At 36.3% G+C, this 22719-nt stretch overlaps 1 protein-coding gene across 3 annotated transcripts in view; it reads right to left on the reverse strand.

The window, feature by feature from the left end:
• The window catches only part of PIGN (phosphatidylinositol glycan anchor biosynthesis class N), an 81935-nt gene that overhangs the window by 50585 nt on the left and 8631 nt on the right, over positions 1-22719 (reverse strand). For all 3 annotated transcript variants that reach the window (XM_079785037.1, XM_079785036.1, XM_079785038.1), the window contains 9 exons: positions 22415-22513; positions 20529-20635; positions 18073-18197; positions 16589-16719; positions 14906-15022; positions 12294-12334; positions 9762-9821; positions 8041-8133; positions 7299-7354 (listed from right to left, as the gene is read on the reverse strand). In XM_079785037.1, coding sequence (XP_079641163.1) covers positions 7299-7354; positions 8041-8133; positions 9762-9821; positions 12294-12334; positions 14906-15022; positions 16589-16719; positions 18073-18197; positions 20529-20635; positions 22415-22513 — 829 coding nt within the window. The remainder of the gene's footprint in view (positions 1-7298; positions 7355-8040; positions 8134-9761; positions 9822-12293; positions 12335-14905; positions 15023-16588; positions 16720-18072; positions 18198-20528; positions 20636-22414; positions 22514-22719) is intronic.

Below are 22719 nucleotides of genomic sequence, written 5' to 3' on the forward strand. Positions count from 1 at the left end.
GTTTGAAGTACTTCAAAATTAAAATTTAAAATGCTAGCAACCTGGCAGTGTTGCTAAGTGGTTAGAGTGTCGGGCCATGCACCGAAGGGTTTCGGGTTTGATCCCGGTCAAGGGCACATACCTGGGTTGCAGGTTTACTCCCTGCCCCTGGTCAGGGTGTGTGCATGAGGCAACCAGTCGATGTGTCTCTCTCATATCAATGTCTCTCTCACATCAATGTCTCTCTCTCTCTCTCTCTCTCTCTCTCTCTCTCTCTCTCTCTCCCCCCCTTCCTTCCTCCCTCTCTCCCTTCCACTCTCTCTGAAAAGCAATGGAAAAAATAATCTCAGGTGAGGATTAACAAAAATAAAAATAGGATTATTCAAAAATCTTATCATCAATTATTTAAGATGAACTATCGTTTGAAGGACAAAATCTCCTTAAATGCTGCCCTTTAAAGTATTATATCTTCTTACTAAGATTTTTATTGCAAAAATAATTGTTGCATGTACACATAATATTTTAAAGATACTTAGTAAGATCCAGTATATTTCTTTTTATAATATCTTATATTAAAGAAAAATATTTCAAGAAGATAAAGACAGAGAAAGCAGGATAAAAAAATTATTTCCAGAATAATTTGCATTCTTTAGAATGACTAATAATGTAGAATCATGTCATTTTTCATGTCATTACTGAGTAAATGGATCTTTTTCTATATATGTATGTATGTGATGTGTAAAAGTTACCTTTTAAAGTTTTAGGGCATTGTTAAGATAGAAAACTATATTTCTAGCAAATAATTAGTACATCGGATGGATGAAGTGGTAGAAAGATGGACTTTAAAACCAGTATTTAAATTTGGCCTATGGGAGGAACTTTTAATCATGATAGCCTAAAAGAAACAAATACATTAAAAAGAATCAAAGTATTTTTTGCCATTTTAGTAGAAAATACATTTAAATACTGTGTTAAAATTTAAGTTCTCTGAATTTACATAATGAGTTTTAAATAAAAGATAACATGTTTTTGCCTCTATTGGCAAGGTACAATAATCTCCTTCCCATTTTCATTTTTTTCTAATATATTTCTTAAGAGACCATAATTGTTCTTTATTAATTTCAAGAATTTTTTCTTTTAAAGTTTTTCTTGTCTTCCTTTGACCTCTACAGTAGAGTACCCACTTAAATATAAAGTGTTTTTCCTCATTTTTAAAATGCTTTCACATGGAGGCAAACCTTTCATGCTTCTTCCAGTCATGTAGCCCCACCTTCTGGTCAACCCTTGGAATACCACTGGGATCCACTGACCCAATTTTAGTTTTGAGTTTCTTTTTTCAACAGTTCTATATGTGCGAATGGCTATTTCATTATTTTATTCTTTCTCACAGGTCTTTAAAATATCAAAAATAAAATGTACTTACTTTTTAAGGAATAGGGTAAAATAGGATATACAATTACCATATGGATCCATTGGACCCTTTTACAAGTGTAAGATATGTTATAGGATTTTAGCAGTCTTAATTTTCCTTTTTGTTGAAACATTTGCTATTTTATCACCTATAAGTTATTATATTATTCATCAAGTATTAATGCTGGAAAAGACTAAATAAGACAATGGAGGAATGGTAGACAGATACCACTGAACTAAAATACAATGATCCTGGTGAAATGGATCATGGAAGTAAGATCTCAAGATTATGAATTTTCAGATATCAATATCCTAAATTTTCTCAAACTTATGAATCAGTGACTAAACAATATATTTATAAGAATAAAAATAAAAGATGGTTCTTGTTCAAAAAGAAAGTACCTCATCACACTATTGTTTGTAACAGGAACCTACCTAAGTAAGCTATCTGTTTTGCAAAAAGAATGTATGATGCCCTGGCTAGTTGCCGGGGATCTTGTCCCAGTGTTACAAAGGGTTCAGCATTCTGGAGAAAGGGGCTGATGTGTAAATTCAAGAAGGGGTCCAAAGACAAAAGATAATTTTGAAAGGCATTGGGGGTCTGAGGATCTTCAGCTAAAGGAACTGAAGACGCCTCTTGTCTAAGGACCCGCTGCTATTTATTTAACACAATTTGTCCTAAGGCAAGGTGGAGATATACACTTCAAAGGGTAAGGTTTAAAAGGGTTTATAGAAGTATTGTCAGTTTGGGGAATAGCCTACAGCTGTTCAGGTGTTTGACCAACAGGAGGCAATAAAATGCCCTGAGCTGTCTGGCAGCAGACAATCCTATTCAGGTTTGGGAGAAGTGCCTTTTAGCAGTTCCAACAGGTAAACTATATTTGACTCAACCCTTGTTGAGCTCCCCAAGCTTCACCAACCTTTTGGTGAAACTCTTGTAATTATGACATGCTGGAATTGGTTCCCGGCAGCTAGTGTGTTCAGTGGTTAGAGTGTCTGCCCAAGCACCCAGCCCTGGTTGGGTATGTGCTCCAGGGAGGCAACCAATTGATGTGTCTCTCTTTTCTCTCCAAATCCCCCTCTCTCCCTCCCTTCCACTCTCTCTCTAAAAAAAAAAAAAAAAAAAAAAAAAAGGAATATCCTCAGGTAAGGATTAACAACAAAAATAGGATGCGTGACACAGTATTCTTTCATCTTTTATGATATTTATGTGCCGATATTTACCTGATATAGTTTCTAAGTGGACAACGCTGACAATAAAAAACATGCTAATTGACCGTACCTTTGCGACACCCACCAGCCAATCAGGAGTGAGCATGCAAATTAACCCAACAATTATGGTGGGTTAATTTGCATACACAGGCGTGAGCAGCCGGGGGGGGGCGGGGCAAGACGCTTGCATCGTCACCATGATGCAGGCATTCCTCACCACCCCAGCTGCTCCAGGCCTCCAGGCAGCATGGGAAGGCAGAAAGGCGGAAAGGCGGCTCTGGCCAGAGCGAAGGCGGTGCTGGCAGCCAGGGGACGGAAGGCCCATTCTTGCACGAATCTTCGTGCATCGGGCCTCTAGTATATAATAGTGACTAGAAGAAAACAGATGGCGTAGAAATAAAAAAAAAAATCACTAGACTAGAGAAAAAATAAAGAGTCCATTGTACTCAGATGGTAAATGGTGTAACTGTTTTTCCTGGTATATAGAGCTTATGTAATGGGGGGGGGGGGGGGGCGGGAAGGATACTACACAAGAATGGAAATAAAATATCCAGGAATAAAATAATAAGAAATGTATATTATGGGAGAAACTAAAATTTTACTTAAGGACATAACTGAAGATATAAATAAATACATGTTGGATGGAATGTTCAATATTATAAAAGTTGTAATTCCCTCCAAATTACTTCTGAAATATTGTATAATAACCAAAGAATTCTTTATATAACTTAAGATGATGATTCTAAAATTTATATGAAAAAATAAATGATTTTATGATTCATGCCAATGATTCAAATATTTATTGTTTCTTTTTAAAATGTTTTATCACAGCAATATATGCATATTATTTTAAAAAATAAAAAGTAGTACAGGAGGGCATAATGACAACCAATAAATCCCTGTCCAACCTCCTCATCTCTCAAGTCCCCAAATCAGACACACACTCTTCAAAGGTCTGTTTTTAGTTATTCTGGTAGCTACCTCTATTTTTCTCAGTAATATGCTTTTATTTTTTTAATCCTCACCTGAGGCTATATTTGTGTTGTTGTTTTTTAAAAATTGATTTAAGAGAGAGAGGAGAGGGAAACATCGATTGTTTGTCTCCTGTATGCATCTTGACCGGGGATCGAACAACCATTTTGATGCAGGGCCGTGGTCGGCAAACTATGGCTCGCGAGCCACATGCGGCTCTTTGGCCCCTTGAGTGTGGCTCTTCCACAAAATACCACGGCCTGGGCGAGTCTATTTTGAAGAAGTAGCATGAGAAGAAGTTTAAGTTGAAAAAATTTGGCTCTCAAAAGAAATTTCAATCATTGTACTGTTGATATTTGGCTCTGTTGACTAATGGGTTTGCCGACCACTGATGCAGGGGATGATGCTCCAACCAACTGAGCCACCAGTCCAAGGCCTTAATAATATGCTTTTATTACTATTTCTTGATTTGATGACCTGAGATACTTTCTGTTGACTCTCCATTGACTAGCTGTGCCTACTGTCTCCTCCCCCTTCAACATAGTCATATTACTATTTTTTGCCTCCTCTATTGGCTACGCTGATCACTTTATTTATTTTTATTGACTTCAGAGAGGAAGGAAGAGGGAGAGAGAGATAGAAATATCAATGATGAGAGAGAATCATTGATTGGCTGCCTCTAACACACCCCCTACTGGAGATTGAGCCCACAACCTGGGCACGTGCTCTTGACTGGAATCAAACCCGGGACCCTTCAGTCCACAGGCCAATACTCTATCCACCGAGCAAAACCAGCTAGGACTATGCTGGTCACTTTACTAATCTGTCTTATTCTTTAACCTATTGCCTGAATCCACATTCTATTTTATGAAGACAACAGAATCACTACCATTCTATTTATATTTCTTTCCCCTTCAGCCTGCCAACCTGTAACTCCATACATTGTCAAGGTTGGTAACATTTGCATTCTAATCTTAAGTCTTCCTTACTTTGTCTAAGGTTTGACTTTAAAAACTAAAAACCAATATTTACATCACAATTATTTAAATACTGTTCACCGAGTAGCAAAGTTTTATACTATAATTAAATTTCCTTGATCCATGTGTCAATGTTCAAATGACTTCCCTTTCTGATACTCTCTGCAACTGTTCAAAGTCATGTCACATCTTAGGTTGCTTCATAATTAAAGCATGCTTTCTTGTACACTTTGAAATGTACACCCTGAAGTTTCCAGTTGTCATTGTTTTGGAGGATGAAGAAATGTATGCCTTCTGTGTAAGTCACTGTGTTTCCCCCAGCTCCTTACTCAACCCATATATTACTTAAAACCCATTTCACTTCCTATTCTAATCTGGAGGACTTGCCTCCCATTTGGACTGTTCTTGTACAGTTTAGCATTCCCTAAATTTTTAGTTGCATTACCCCTTTTAAAAAAAACATTCTGTAATCTTTCTCATTTTGCAAAGTTTATGCTGATTTTTATTTTGTGGATACAATATTTTCTCAGATATTGCTGAGGATTTTAATATTTTTAAGTTCTCTTCTGTTCCTTAAATAATATATTTTCTCAAGAGTCTACTCTTGACCTAGCCGGTTTGGCTCAAAGGATTAGAGCAGCGGTCGGCAAACTGCGGCTCGAGAGCCACATGTGGCTCTTTGGCCCCTTGAGTGTGGCTCTTCCACAAAATACCACGTGCGGGCGCACACGTACAGTGCGATTGAAACTTCGTGGCCCATGTGCAGAAGTCAGTTTTCGGCTCTCAAAAGAAATTTCAATCGTTGTACTGTTGATATTTGGCTCTGTTGACTAATGAATTTGCCGACCACTGGATTAGAGCATCAGCCCTCGGACTGAAGGGTCCCAGGTTCAATTCCGGTCAAGGGCACGTACCTCATACCTTGGTTGCAGGCTCAATCCCTGGCCCCAGGTCCCCCAGGTCAGAGCATATGTGGGAGGCAACCAATCAATGTTTCCCTCTCACATCGATGTTTCCCTCCCTCTGTTTCTCTCCCTTCCTTCCACTCTCTCTAAAAAGCAATGGAAAAATATCCTTGGGTGAGGATTAACAACAACAAGAAAGTCTATTATTCATATTATCTTAGGTTTTTCTGGTTATATTGCAGGCTTTCAACAAATGGTGATTTCTAAGTCTGCAGGCAGAGCCAGTAGCTTTGCTCCAGGGTGGGTGAGCCAGTGAGTGGGAATCAGCTCCTGCTGAGCCCAGAGATGACACAAAGCGAGCAGTGGCTCTGTAGGCAGATGTTTAGCATAAAAGCAGAGCAAGTCCATGGTGAGTGAGCAAGCTGAGTAAAAGAAAGCGGGTAGTGTGCACTTGAACCTCTTAGAGAAGAGTGCTTCCCTGACCAGTCTTTCTAAAGTGGCTGGGCTAAAGTAACTCTCAGTTATTCTCAGTTCAATGTCTTATGTATTTTCTTCATAAGTTCTTTTCTGTTCCTTAATCTATTTTCTCAAGAAATTGATAATATAGTTCTTGTTCATTTATTTGTTTATTTTGTTATGATCTGTCTATACCACTGCATTATAAATAAACAGATGCATATGATACATATATGTGATATAATATGGGGCAAATTCCAAGAGATAAAGACTTGGCTTTATAAGCATATGTAATACTCATAATCAGGGACACTCCTTAAAGGTAAATCTACTTGATATATATTTAAAATATTTAGGGTAATTAATTGCATATGATCATAACTTGCAAGTCATGATTATGGTTTGTTTTTGTCACCCACTCCCGCTTGCGCCCCCCGCGCCCCCCCCCCCCCCCCCGCACACACAGTCAGGCATACAGTCACATTATTCACAGGGCAATGCAATATTTAAGCATTTCTAGTTTATGAATACCATACTCATGCTACATAAGTTGTTAAATATAATTCCAATAAGTCATTCAATCATATCCCTAACATCCATGTTTCAAACAATTTGTTTATTTTGGTCAAGATCAAAATTCTTCCTAATTATATGCAAATCCCTGTTAATTGAAAACGAATTTCATGGAGGTTGAACAAACCTGCCCAAGTCAGTACTACAAAGCCAGATTTGTGACTCAACTCTCCCCATTCCTGGTTCAAGGAAAATATGTCTTCCTGGGATCTAAGATAGCAAAATCTGCTGCCCACTAAAGTTTGCTCTCCTCTTTGCCACCAATAGTTGTCAATGTCTCCCAGAATTACATCATTGGCCTTTTCTTGTCACTTTCTACCTTCTGCCTTGAGCTCCTACATGTATAACAGTTTCCACCACCATCTTTACGCTGATGGCGCCAAAATCTTCACAATCATCTCTCATCTCTATCTTGAGATCCACGTACCTATTTCTAACCAATTCATTGATGACTTCAATTGTAAATTGAACATTCATCCCTGCCTCTCAAACCAGCTCTTCTTTCTTCCTATATGCCTTAATGGTACCAGTACCTTCCCAGTCAGCCAAGCCAAGAGTCCCCCTACCTTCCCAGTCAAGCACAGTTGAATTTATCTCCTTATTTCCCATATCTCTCTGCACCCTCTACCAGTCATACAAAGATATTTACTTAGCATCTGGCTCATTACTTACAAAAACAATAGATGAGACTTTCATTTTGGAGTTTGCACTAATGCGCACAAAAAACCACAAGGTTTCTAAGTAATTTATTCTGTCAGCATTTAAACTCATTGAAAAATTCTTTCCTATAAGCTAATAAATATAAAATACTTACTTAAATGGTGTAAACAAAAATGGTAAAGTAACTTCTTTTTTCTGAGTCATTTTCACCTGGGAACCAAGTATGAAAATATTTTATTTTATTATAAATGAGAAAAAAAATCAACTAATTTCATTTTGAAATATAAACATCTATTAAAATGGGTCTTCAGGGATGGTTAACTACTTTGAAGATAAATGGAATTTTGTGTTACTATATTATTTCATAAATATTTAAAGAAAAATTTAACATTATCATTCTATCACAATAAAATGAGAATTAAGAATATCAAGTGTGCAAAAGAACATTCAGTAATGTATTCTACTTGAACTCTTAGAAAACAATAAGCCAAGCTGCACTAACTGTTTTAAGAATAACAGAAAGTTTCAATTAAATGGTGACCTCTAAGTTCTTAATGCATATAATAATGTACACGAATGACTAGAAATGTTACAATCACTAATGCTACTTCTATGGAGACAAATTCCAATTAATAAAGACTTGGTTTGTAGTTTTTATAAGCATATGTGATAGTCTTACAATTAGAGAACTCTTAAAGGTAGTTCTACACTCTCACACTTATTCATTGATGCTGCATCTCAGAAATATGCAACTCTGATGCTAGAAAAATACACAAAATTTAAAGATAATAACTTATAGACAATCATTTCTTAAAACACAATTCAAATATCTTCAGTTAATATATTCAATTTAGGAATTGTAGCAGTGTCCATTTTGTGTGTGTGTCTAATTTTACCTTGAACTGTTCAAGAATCTGTTTTGCATTTGTATACATGCTCTCTGCTTTGAAGACATCAGTGTTGTTAAGATAATTCACAGGAAGGATTCCCTATAAATAATAAATACTGGTTTAATATTAGTATTAACAAAGCTCAGGCAATTCTTATAAAACAAAATAGACTTACAAAGGAAGCAATGAAGACATATGGACAAATAAATTACTGGAATAATAAAGCAAAAAAAATCTTACTTTAAACCATAACTGAAAAGTGTTCTATTATTTTCCTTGCAAAGTAAATATAATAAATAAAGCAAAAGAGATGAATTAACTAAGTTCAATAAAACCTAACATTACCCCTTTAATGGAAAAATTACCCATAGTAAGCAGTGAACTAAGTGCTTTGTACATGCAAAATATCCCTATAGTGGGCCACCATCAATATACTTAAAAAGAATATAAAGACATAGTAAGAAGTATGAGAGTATATTGTGCATATAAGAGTAAGGATTATTTTGTGAAACTTGTTTCACTTACATAAAATACACACACACACACACACACACACACACACACACACACGACATAGAACTCACATTACTCGGCATTCTAAATTAGATTTGTTGTTTGTATTTTGGCTTTTCAGGATCCACTTCCTACTCTTAGCAGGATTACCATTCTATGTGGAGAGATCTCCCCAATTGGATGCAGTGTAATGGGTCTCCAATGGGGCTCTGCCTCCCTCACTGAAGGGTAGACCCCAGGCTAGATGACTCAAATAGTAAGCACAGGAATTTGACTCAAGGGTCAAAGAACAAAAAGTATGACAGGGGTAATGCTCCTATACCCCAGTGTAGACTCTGGTTTGGTTCTTTCTTCCAATTCTCCAGAGCTCTCTTGGTTCCTATTCATTTCCAAGTCTGGTCTTTGAATACCCTTTGAATCAACAAACCACTAATATCTTTTAAATACATTTCCTTTAAATGGATTCAGTCTCCATTGCTTACAAACAAAAAGTATTTATCTGTTTTCATCATTTAAAACTAAATTACAGCCGAAACCGGTTTGGCTCAATGGATAGAGCGTCGGTCTGCGGACTGAAAGGTCCCAGGTTCGATTCCGGTCAAGGGCATGTACATTAGCTGCGGGCACATCCCTGGTAGGGGGTGTGCAGGAGGCAGCTGGTCGATGATTCTCTCTCATCGATGTTTCTAGCTCTCTATCCCTCTCCCTTCCTCTCTGTAAAAAATCAATAAAATATATTTAAAAAATAAAAAATAAAAAAAAACTAAATTACAAATATAGTCCCTGGCCGGGTATCTCAGTTGGTTAGAGCATCATCCCAATATGCCAAGGTTGTGGGTTCGATCCCCAGTCAGGGCACATACAGAAATCAACCAATGAATGCATAAATAAGTGGAACAACAAACCAATGTGTCTCTCTCTTTCTCTTGCAAATCAATCAATAAAATATTTTTTAAAACCCTAAATTACAAAAAAAGTTTATATACATTTTAAGAAAATAAAAATTATAAAGATAAGTTATTAGGTTTATACTCCATGTTGTAGATTATAATACATACACACGTAAAAGGCATTACATATTTAGGAAGAAATAGAAAAATACAGTTTAAATGTAATAAAAGATTATTCAGAATCTTTCTAAATATAGAAAGTAAATTTTACTGTACAATGTATTTTTTTATTCTGAGAGTTGTTAAGAAAATTTTGTCCCTTACCACTGAATTGAGGGGATAAGCAACTCCAATAAGAGAAGCCATCAGTGGTGCAACATCAGCCTACAAACAGAAAAAGTTCAATTTTAAGAAGTCTACAGATATCAACAAGAAAAATAATTTAAGGCAACTATTCTGTAATATAATCTGCATGTTTGTTATAATCTATTATCTTCAAGCATTTATTTACTACGTAGTAGATACTTATCTCTAAAAATGTCATTTGTTAGAAGTACATGACTTCATGAAAAAATAAATTAGAAAAGAAACCATTAAAAGCTCCAAATGTTAAACATATTAAGCAAAAAGTTACTTATCCTAGTAACTAGAAATTTGACCACTTTATATAATAGATTTTCAGTATTATGAAAGTATGAATAAATAGCAGTATGAATTAAAGAAAGAATGTAACAGAAGTTTTGGCCAACCAAAAGTAAAACAAAACAAAAAAAACATCAAAAAACAAACCAGATAAGAGGTTCTTTAGACACCCCCCTCCTCCCCCCCCCCCCCCCCCCCCCCCCGCAAAAACAAAAACAAAACAAAACTCCTTTTTGGATAGCTCCCTTTCAAGTAGTGTCCCAAAAGTTGTTCATGCTTTCTGCCTCCATCTCATCTCCCCATCACTTCTGACTTGACCTTTTATCATCCCATAGAGTCTATTTGCTGTTTGTAGAAATTGTCTATGGCATAGACAATTCTCCCTAAAAGAGCTAGTAACCTCCATTTTTTCCAAATCTTATTGCCTGCTTTTATATTAGTCCTTATAATTTTTTAGGCAGTAAAGTGCTTAGGTGTCAGAATGCCCAATTTCAAATCCTTGCTTGTAATCTCTGAGACTGTGGGCAGGTCATTTAACCTCTCTGATGCCTGGTTTCTTATCAGTTAAAAAATAAATGAAAGTTTCTCCCTTACAGAGTTGCAGCATGATTTAATGAAATTAATGAGGTACCTGGCACAAAATAATCCTGCAGTAACTGGTGGCTACAAACGCTGTGGTGATTATTATAATTAACAGACCTCTCAGCAGCACTGCGTATACCACTGCGTTCTTGATCTCTGTATCACACTAGCTGAGTGTCTTCCATCTCACCGTAGCTCATTTCTCTAGTCCCCCATTTAAAGTAGGAGTTTGGTCCCAGGTTCTCAATCCTTCTCACTTTCACCACCTGGACTCTCTTTACTAAGTACCACCTCATGTAAAACAGGAAAACTTCAATGGCCTCCCAATCGCCTTCTCCCCTTCCCCGGGAATCCACCAAAGGCCTCCTCTCATCTGTTCTCTATGCTGCAGCCCGAGAAATCCGCACACAAAGAAGCAGATCAGGTCACTCTCCAGGATTCAAACACTTCATGCATGGGCTTTCCCAAACCACAGAAAGCAAAAGCGTGGATAAGGGTGGACTACTGTACAACAGTTCTATGATATCATGGCTTCACAGGCCTCTTTTGTAGTATTTACCACAGCTATAATTTTACACTTATTTGTATAATACTTTGATTAGTATCTGCTTTTACTTACCATTATATCCCTGACATATTGTTTAATAATAATGTTTGCACAATGTTTAAACAATACTCCAGACACATAACAATGTTGATGGAAGAAATAAATAGAGAAATTCTCATCTAATGTAGACCTGAAGTAGGATTACTAAGAGCAATAGTTGAATCCATATTCAGTTTTTTTATTATAACCCAGCCTGGCTATAAGAAAAACATGTTCTTGTTCTATGGTCTTCAAGTTATCCTATCCCTTTGACAGTTATTTTTACTGCAAGTGAATAAACTGCTATTCTGATTGTAAACATATTCATTTATTTGGGTAATACATGTCCATCCGGAGAGAAGAGGGCATTCTGAACATGCTGAAGAAGAACAGGCTTCAGCAACCACAGGCCTGAAAAGGAGATCCTAGACCTTGGTTTATCCACCACAGTAAGGAATGTCAGCTTGAGAGCTGACCTGGAGAAGGTCAGATCTGCCTGCCACTTTGGAGGCCATGTATCAGTGATGCCATGCTTTCTACAAACAGCAAAGATGGCTATGTACATAGCATATATTCAACAATGAAAATTCTGTACTTTCCATTTACAGATTATGTTACTAATCTAAAATATGTGTTAATAAAAAAGAAATGGTAACTGGCCTACTACAGGAAAGAAACCTATGATGAGGCTTTATTAGACCTATGCTCAAAGCAACTAAATGAGGCAACCATGAAAAGAAATCATAGAAATTTAACAGGCACGCAAATTTCAATTTACAATTTACATATAATTCTTTAATTAGCCAGTGTAACTTGGAGGGAGTCTCTCCTTTTAGTTTTACTTGAGGCTTTTTATATTTTGTCAAAAGAAAGATTAGTTGGGTTAAAATATTTGCACTGAAAGGACTTCCCTTGGTAATTAAAATGTTTTGAAAGATCATTTATTATCATTATTATTAATACATGGTTTTTCAGGGGCTTTTTTTGGTCTAACCTTCTTACAGAAGATAAAGTAAATTAGAACATGATTAAGTTGAGATGAATACCTGATTGATATCTTGCCTCTTCCAGTACTCCAATTTCCATCCTGAAAGACAGACACCATTAGACACAAAAGCTGATATTAAGATGAAAAAAAGAATGGATCATTTCATTATTATGAGTAATCAATGCTTGATGAAAAACAAAAGTATTGCAAAAGTCTATTTTAAGGCAGCATGAACCAAAAGGATGCTTAAAAAGGCAAGAGATGTATGTTTTTAAAATGAGAATTTTAAAAGAAAAACTGAAAAGTAAACATTTGGTGTTTCCTATGATAATTTATTAAACTTCATACGGAGATAACTGTTTCAAAATTTCAAAAGGCTAAGGAAGGAATGATGGAACTAAAAGGCACAATTATAACAACTGTTAGCATGCCTACAACAAATTACAATCCTGTTCCAGGAGTTTATTAAGGCATTGGTAATCTGTTAGTCAATGTAAGTTTTCCTTTTTTTCCATAATGGCAGTTGCTTTGCAAAATACTTAAAATTGTAGCTATGATGTACCATTAATCCCAAATTTTAAAATAGTATAATAAGTTACTATTAAAACTGCCTTCAAAGATAACCTCATTCCTCTATCTTTCTATGTGTAAATTCAGAAATTTCAATATGCAGTAACCAAAATGATTATGAGACTATATCTTAATGGCATTATGATATACATATTACCAAAAGGGTTCTAAGATATTTTTATGATGTTGCCAAAACCGGTTTGGCTCAGTGGATAGAGCGTCGGCCTGCGGACTGAAAGGTCCCAGGTTCGATTCCGGTCAAGGGCATGTACCTTGGTTGCGGGCACATCCCCAGTAGGGGTTGTGCAAGAGGCAGCTGATCGATATTTCTCTATCATCGATGTTTCTAACTCTCTACCCCTCTCTCTTCCTCTCTGTGAAAAATCAATAAAATATATTTAAGATATTTTTATGATGAAATTTCCTTTAATAAGCTAATAAAGTTTAAAATATGTTCCTTCTTCTACTAGTCAGCTACTAAAACTTCACACTAATCACCTGAGGAAGAAAAAAGAATATTCCCTGTCTCTGTAACTTATAATACTTAATAGTCATATAAGAAAAACTACATTTTTTCTGTAATGATTCTTGAAGCCATGTGATTCTAAAACATTAATTCACTGAGAAATCAAATGCCAAAGTACAGTTCTATCTCCTAAGTACAAGCATACTATTTAACCTAGCTTCTATTTAGACGCAATCTAATCCAGTTACCACAGAGCACAGGATATAAAATAACGCAACTGCACTGAAAAACATAGTTTCATATGACCCATTTATTCCATTTCTATGTATCCAGCCAAGAGAAATTAAGACACATGTCCACACAAAAACTTTCACACAAATCTTTATGGCAGCATTATCATAAAAGTAAAAAATGTGAAAACAACCCAAATGTCCGGAAGATGACTATGTAAATAAAATATGATATATACAGCAATAGAATATTATTCAGCTATACAAAATATACTGCTGATACATGCTATAACATAGATGAACCTTGAAAACATTATGCCATGTGGAAGAAGCCAGGTGCAAAAAACTATATAGTGAATGATTCTATTTATATGAAATGTCCAGAATAGGCAAATCCATAGACACAAAGTAGATTAATGGTTGCCAGATGATGGAGAAGAGGGAGAAAGGAGTGACAGCTAACGGGGTTTTCTTGGGGGAAAGTTTATGAAATATTTTGTAATTAGATAGTAGAGGTGATTGCATGATCTTGTTAATATACGCAAAAGAGTAAATTGTACCATTTTAAAATGTGAATTTTATGGTATGAGAATGATATCTCAATAAAAAAATAAATTTTAAAAAATAAAGCAAGCATCTAAGGAAATTTAATATACAAATAAAAAAAAGTTTTCCATGGTAAAAATACCTGAACATAGCTTGAGTCTGAATCCCTGGAGAAGGTTTTAAAAACAAAACTTCTAGGTCTCACCCAGTTTCATGGAAGCAAAATATCTAGTAACAAGGTCTGGAAATCTGTATTTTAAAAAAATCTATATTTCCAACAAAATACAGCTTTGGATGAGTTGATACAACTAATCCAGAGTAAGACACTTGAGAAGAATTTGTTCTGTCCAATTAGTAAAAACTTTGGAACTCTGGATAAAACCTTACCTGACAAAATAAGCAGAGCTCCAGGAAAAAGGTATTCCTTTTCTTCATGGATTGAGAAGCAAGGGAGGCTTGGGCAACACAGAGGGACTTCAAAAGTACTAGAGACAGGGTACTGTTTCACAACAGTACCAGTTGTGAAAGATCAATTATGACATGTGATTTATCTGAATGACAGTCTTTGCAGATTAGATTTGACTCAAGGTTTAACCTATATGCCAGTATAATAAGGCATGTGGGAAAAAATGGCAATAGTATAATTTGTACTTAAAACTTTCATAAGGCAAATGACTAAGATTGTGTATTTCAAGCTGAATATTGTAAACCAAATAATATGAACATACATAAGTAATACATAGAAATAGCACAAGATCAAAAAGAAAACTATAACTTGAAAGTGATTTTAAAAAATTACACTTTGGTTTTATTTTTAAATGTCCTATTTATAAAAACAATAAAGATACATTTTTATACCTTTCAAAAGCACATCATTAAACTGTTGATCTGATGCTTTTTGGGGATACTTGATTCCAGCTCCCCAAGCAACGAAAGGAGTAAAGGTCTCTGAAGGATGACCAGCCCCATGGGAACCTACAAAGAGGACATAAGACCGGTATATAAGAACTAACTTATACCTAAATATTTATTTTTTAACTACTTAAAGTTAATCCATCTATAGTTAATTTTAGTCACCACACTCCCAAATGCTTGCAACTAACTCTGTATAACAATTAGTTTTAAAATATTCCCAAAGCAAGTCAGAGCATCAATAACAAAAAGGCATAAACAAATGAACAAGCAAATGAACAAACAAAAAAGGGCAGAATGTCTGTTGAGTGATTCTGGTTGAAAGAAGAATATAACAGTAAAGCCTGGAGGAGATGCCACTCGAGTGGCTCCGAAGGCAGAAAGAACAGGGAAAGCTCTGCCTTTGGGGAGTAACGAGCCAGGTTTGGGGCAGGTTGAGTCCAGAGCTGTTCTCAAGAGCATGGCAAAGTCTCTAGATATTTTTCTTCCAGGCTACTCTGGCTGGTGCAGCCAAAAGCCCTTCATAAAGTGGAACCAGCTCGCTAGAAGTCCATATTGTGATTTGGGGACCTGAACGTCCATTGCCTCATTTTGTTCTCTGTGCACACACTGTGTTTGCCTTGGGAATCTTACAGGGAGGACAGGATCATGTAGAGTGGATTTTCAGTAGTACAAAGTCCCTCGGTAGTACCACCTTAACCTCGCCACCTATGCTATTATGTACAGTTAATCCTATGGTACTTTTTGTTTTCTCCTCCCTACTTTTCTCTAATTTCTCATTTTGAGAATATATTACTTCTATAGTTAGAAGATTCATTATATAAGATCAGAACTTTTTATACTTACACTTTAAGAATACATTTATATGCTAGACACTTAGCACACATTAAGACATATAATCCTCAACATTATATCTGCAAGCTCCATTTACCACTACCTCAATCATCTATACTAATAAAAGGGTAATATGCTAATTAGACTGGGTAGACCGGCCATCTTCCAGACGTCTGAATTCCTTCCAGACAAAGCCATGGTGGTGGGAGCTGAGACAGAGACAGTTAGGGGAGATCAGGCCGGCAGGGGAGGGCAGTTGGGGGCGAGATCAGGCCAGCAGTGAGGGAAGTTGGGGGCAAGATCAGGCCGGCAGGGGAGGGCAGTTGGGGGCAACCAGGCCGGCAGGGGAGGGAAGTTGGGGGCGAGATCAGGCCTGCAGAGGAGGGTAGTTGGGGGCAAGATCAGGCAGGCAGAGGAGGGCAGTTGGGGGCGAGAGAAGGCCGGCAGGGGAGGGCAGTTAGGGGCGATCAGGCCGGCAGGGGAGAGCAGTTAGGGGCGAGATCAGGCCAGCAGGGAAGAGCAGTTAGGGGCAATCAGGCAGAGGCAGGTAGGGGCGATCAGGCAGGCAGGCAGAGAGGTTAGGGGCAATCAGGCTGGCAGGGGGGCAAGGTAGGGGCAATCAGGCTGGCAGGCAGAGGGGTTAGGGGTGATCAGGCAGGCAGGCTGGCGAGTTGTTAGGAGCCAGTCATCCCAGATTGCAAGAGGGTGCAGGCTGGGCTGAGGAATCCCCCTCCGTGTACGAATTTTGTGCACTGGGCCTCTAGTAGAATATAAGTCAATTAAAGACAGACTAACCCCAGTCTGTCATTCCATGGTCAGAGGTAAAGAGAAATGCCGTTTTCTCATCATTTCCATAAAACTCTTTAAGCAGAGACACAATTTCTTTAACTCCCTCGTCAACTAGTTTAATATTGTCCTTATATTCCCTGTTTAAAAAGACACAAAAGAAGAAATTAAATTAATTTGGAAAAATCAAATTTATTTAACATGAACTCATGACATTCAAAGTTAGTAACTCCTGAAATACTTTAGATTTCATCTTTAACAGTTTAAAATCAGAACTCTTCAGATTGTTAAAAATAATGTTTTCTCTGTTTAAAGAAGCAAAAGAATATGAAATGTTGTCAGAAATTATTTAAGAGGAGAGTACTGATTAGCAAATACATTGCAATGAATGCTTTTTAAGTTTCAAATGCAATAATGATGCTTTTCAAGTTCATGTTTCTCATAATGCTAACTATATTGTCCTTGTGACAATAGGTAAGCATAACTGCTTCAAATGTAGAATTTTTCCTCTCTTAGTCTGTGATATAAAATGTTATAATATATTGTAAAATTATATCATACCACATCAAATATGTTTTGAACAAATTATACATAAGCTTCCATACATGAACACTTAAAAATAGCTAGGCTGGCAAGGCTGGTTTGGTATGAACTATCAGTTAAAACAGTGCAGAGGTGAAAAAAGGGGATCATGAGGTATTCATTACGGACAGCTAACCAATAGGCTTTACAGTTAGACTAATCTAAACCAAATTTGAAATAAAGCATAAAAATATAACATGGGGCCTGGCTGGTTTGGCTCAGTTGATAAAACGTTGGCCTGTGGACTAAGGGGTTCTGGGTTCGATTCCAGTCAGGGGCGCATGCCCAGGTTGCAGGCTCAATCCCCAGGAGGGGGCATGCAGGAGGCAGCCAATCAATGATTCTCTGTCATCACTGATGTTTCTCTCTCCCTCCCTCTCCCTTCCTCTCTGAAATAAATGAGAATATATTAAAAAAATAACAACATGGATTCTTCCTCTTTCTTATGGTCTACAAAAGTGAAAAAAATTGCTGTTCTAGATAAAGAGTGCTACTGAAATATAGTATACTAAACTTTATACAATTATTTGCTAGCTATAATACTGATTAAATGGAGTATGTAAGGAATAGCTAATTACATCTTTTTGTGATATATTAACACCATAAAAATGCTTTGATGTCAAGATTTACTCAATTTCTAAAATACATAATTTTTTCTCTGCCTTGATACATGAAGATTGCAGGATATATTTTACTTATTATTAATGGGCAGTCTGGCCGCAGCACGTGATTTTAGCTTCTATAGTATATCAATCTATAGCTCATATAAGTGAGGACTTACTCTACGTTAGAGTTATTTAAAATATATCTGTTGTGATAATCACAAAAAATATATATATACTACTTTAAAAGTTCAAACAAAATGGTTGTTACCCACAAAAATAAGAAATTAAACACAGCATTAAAATTACCTTGATGTGGGTCGGTGAGCATGTCCGTTTGTATCTATTCCTAATAGATGTAAGAAAAAAACTACTTTATCTTCATTTAGTTTAGAAAACAAAGATTGGTTGTTTCTGGCAGCATGAAAGAATTCCTATATGTAACAAATCAGTTAAAAATTTTAGTTCATTTATTTTATTTATAAAATAATTCTGATAAGAACATTTAATTAAATTTATACATAATTATAAAATTATCTTATTTTGTTTAAATTTGTCCTCAGGCCTACCACTACAAGATCCTTGCTGTCATTTGAGACATCTATGTTTAAATAGGAAACAAGCTATTTTTTTGTGGCCAAGAAAAGGTTATAGAAAGGAGATCTGATTTCATAAAAATCTCATAATATTGAGTAAAATATAGAACCTAGCTGGGTAGCTCAGTTGGTTGGAGTGTCATCCCAATATGCCAAGGTTGCAGGTTTGATCCCAGTCAGAACACATATAAGAAGCAACCAATGAATGCATAAATAAGTGGAACAACCAATTGATGTCTCTCTCTCTCTCTCTCTCTAAAATCAATAAATAAAAAATATATAGAAGATTGAAGAAATATTTTGACAAGCGCCAAAAATAAAACTGTACTAGTGGCCTTAAGGAAACACAGAAGAGGGTTATCATGTAAATGGAATGGGAAGTAAGGTGAAGCAAAGAGAAGTCAGGGAAAATCTAATAGAAGAGATGATGTATTAAACTGAGTTTTAAAATGCAAAAAGATTGAATGTAGATGAACTTAATTCCTGTGAAGTAAATATAAAAACAAATGCAAATACATATTTAGAAGTATATTTATAAACAAATGAACAAAAATAAGTACATTATGGAGAAGTCCACCATGTCAGTTCAAAAGACATCACTGGTAAAAAGAAGAAGCATTAGGGATCAATCAATGAAAGCTTCATACAACAGATAAATTATAATTTGAAGATGAGAAACAATGGATTGATCGAAAGGAGAGAGCCAATAGTCACATTTCCCACAATTTTTGATAAATTTTAATTGGACTCCTGATGAAACTGTGATAATTGTCCCTATCAAAGAGTCAAAAAACTCTTATTTCTTACAAAAACGCATAAATATTTTATTATGATTAATTTGCTAATTTGGTTTTACTTATCTAATTTTTCTTTAAAGTAAAAATTTTTTCAAGTAAAAAATTTTTAAAAACACCTACTTCATCTATAATAATAAAAGGGTAATATGCTAATTAGACCATTCCGGGTGAAGCTGGGGCCAGAGGGAAGCTGCCCGGGTCCCACGTGCCTGCTGGTGGCTGGAGGGAAGCCGCCTGGGTCTTGGGTGCCTGCCAGCAGCCAGAGGAGGGAAGCTTGGGTCCCAGGTGCCTGCCAGCAGCCAGAGGGAAGCCCAGGTCCTGGGTGCCAGAGGGAAGCCGGTAGTGGCAGCCAGGGGAAGGAAGGCCTACTCTTGCACGAATTTTCATGCATCAGGCCTCTAGTGTTATTATAATTGCATTAGAGGTCCAGTGCATGAATTTGTGCACAGGTGGGGTCTGGCCAGCCTGGCCTCAATCGGAGCAGATCAGGGCTGGGCCTGTCGGGAGGGGGAGATATCAGGAGGTTGGCCAGCCAGCCCGCCCCAGTTGGGGCCTGATCAGGGCTGGGCTGGCTGGGGGGAGGGGCTACAGGAGGTTGGCCAGCCATTCCCACCCCTATTGGGGTGGGGGATGCGATCAGGGGTGGGGCCAGCCAGGGGGAGGGGCTGCGGGCCGATTAGAGTGGTGGGGGCCCATCAGGTGTGGGGCTGGCAGCAGGGAGGGACTGAAGGAGGTTGGCCAGCTGGCTCCACTCCCTATTAGGGTTGGGGCGTGATCAAGGGGCAGGACTGGCCAGGGAGAGGGGCTGCAGGCCAATCAGGGTAGTGGGGGCACATAGGGGGCAGGGGTGCCCAGGGGAAGGAGCTGCAGGAGGTTGGCTGTCCAGCCCTGCCCCCTGATCAGGCCAGTTCGCTGGCCACAGTGGGCATCATAGCGACCGGTCATTGGTCGTTCTGGTCGTTACGGACGTTGGCTTTTTATATATATAGATTACATTTAAACAGCATTTTTTCAAGAGACTTCCACACATCTCATAGGCTGCCACACTGTAAGAAACTGGTTAAGGTTTACACCTCAGATGATTTAGCAGACTAGGAATAAAATACAGTTTAACTGAATTCCAATGTAGGGCTCATTTTACTATCTGAAGCATGTAGTTTAAAAAGGTTATCTTTTTTAAATTATTTTTTTAAACTTCTATTAACTGGTTATTGTAGAATGTTTAATTTCTTAGAATCCAGTCTTTTAAAAATAGTGTGCTATAATATAAAACTTTTACGTTCACACAAATACAAGATGCATTTACTGACAAATCTGTTTCTAGTAGTTTAGGCAGAAATAGGTGTCCTATACACCACTCAATAGTACACACCTTAATATTATCAAAGACCCACGTATCCAGTTTTGTTACATCCTTGGCACCAAAATCCTCATTGTCAGCATCATAACTATGTGTAAAAACATGGTTTCCTGTAGCACCTGAAAAGGAAATTGGGGGAAATTTTTTTAAAACAATCTTTTAAACTGTTAGAAATATGAAGTAGTCATTTAAAGATTTTTGTGAGTAACCAGAATTTTTCACAAAGCATTTTAGATTATGATGGGAAAGTGAAAGATGGGAGGAATATTTAATGTTTATTTTATGTACCATTGACCATGCTTTGTCCTTTAATACATGCTATTACTTTGTTCTCACAAGATAATTCCAATTTTGCAGATACACTACATGTAAGTTAACTTACTTGCCAAAGTGACAACGCTAATACACAAAAATAAACACCAAAGTTTGTCTCCCTATAAGGATTAAATTATTAAAAAAATTTTTTTGGTTAGAATGTTATAATGTAAAATAGATGAATTCACTTAGTTTACAAAACTACCCAAAGCAAGAAGAAAATGCAAATAGTCACTTCTTTTATTTAAAGATTATGTGTATATTTATCAATATTGGGGAATAGATATTGCTTATTGCCAAATAGTTTGACAGGATAAACAAATATATTAATCTTATACATTTGCAATATTTTATAAAGAATCCAATCAACTTAGTGAGTTTTTGAGTTAGATAGGCTCTTATAGATTAGAAGGAAGAGATAAAACCAAGTAATGACAATCTCTTACAATGGCAGTTTAGTCCTATTGACAGTAGTTATTCCACTGCTCAGCCATTCTAATTACCACATTCTAAGTAAAGATCTGAGTTGGTTTGTTGGTTACTATAAGAAAAGGAACATTCCTATTGGACTGTCTCCAATTCAGGCATTGACCCTATCCTATCAACTGTAGCCAGAAGTAGGAAGGTAAGTTAAATAAGCCACCTGTCCTCCCCAAAGCTAAACTGCTGTTTAAAGAAGTGACTATAAAAATGGCAAGCAGTTTGAGGTTTTCTGGCCTGCCTTACATAATAACGTTCTATGAATGTCATACATAAAATTCTGAATATGTATTTTGCTTTCAAGACATAATAATCTTCAAATTATTTCAACTAATATAATTACACCCATGACTAAGAATAATGTTACAAAACTTTTTCATTAAGTGAAATGACAATTCTGCTCCCCACTAAGAGGCATTAAATGACATAAAATTGGAAAAAATCCAGTGATTTTAGAAAGTAAAATAAATTTTGTAATCAAAGATGTTCTAATACTTGCAGATTCATACACAGAAAACAAAAACTAATCCAAATGGCAAGATCTTGAATATATGAAAATAGGAATCATAAACATAAATTTTAATGTTTAAATCTTTGTGACTACCAATTTCTTTAAAAATATTTTTTACCAACTTCTTAATAACTCATCAATGTAAAATGAACCAGACATCAGCATCAGCGTCATGAGGAGTTATATGATAAGCACTTTGCTAAATGTTTCACAAGAATTATCTAATTTAATCCTAAAAACAAACTTATGACATAAAATCATCATATTTACAAAAATGCATACTGAAGTTCAGAGAAGTTATCTAACTTGTCCAAGATTATAAAGTTATTAAATGTATGAATTCAAGAGTATATAAATGGCTAGCAGTTTGAGGTTTTTTGGCCTGCCCAACTATATGATGTGCCAGTATTTCAACTAAGAAGAAAAAAATCAAATTGACATGTTTGTCCATTGCAACACACATCCCTATTTAGAATAGTTAAATATGTTAAAACATGTATCTCAAAATCAATAAAATATTGTTAGTATATAAAAATTACTATGTTAATTTATTAACCTATTTACTACCTGAGAAAATATAAATGTCTCTTACCTTTGGCAAACATACTCACGATATCTGGGCTTCCCCAGCTCCATGTGTACTTGCTTTGATTGAGAAGAGAATCAAATTCAACAGGGTTTTCCTTCCATCCTTCAGGTAATTAAGAAAAAAAGCAAATAATAACAACACAATATACACATGGTGAGGTATTAGTATAGCCCCTAAAGAATTATTTTTTAAATAACAATGAGAATTAATCGCACAACAAATGCAAAAGTAATAATAGATTTTGTTACATGTATCATGCCACAAATTTCTTAAAGCTTACAATAGATAATTTACTTCTTACTAAAATA

The sequence above is a fragment of the Cnephaeus nilssonii genome, assembly GCF_951640355.1.
Source record: "Cnephaeus nilssonii genome assembly, chromosome: 11".
NCBI classification, from domain to species: Eukaryota; Metazoa; Chordata; class Mammalia; order Chiroptera; family Vespertilionidae; genus Cnephaeus; species Cnephaeus nilssonii.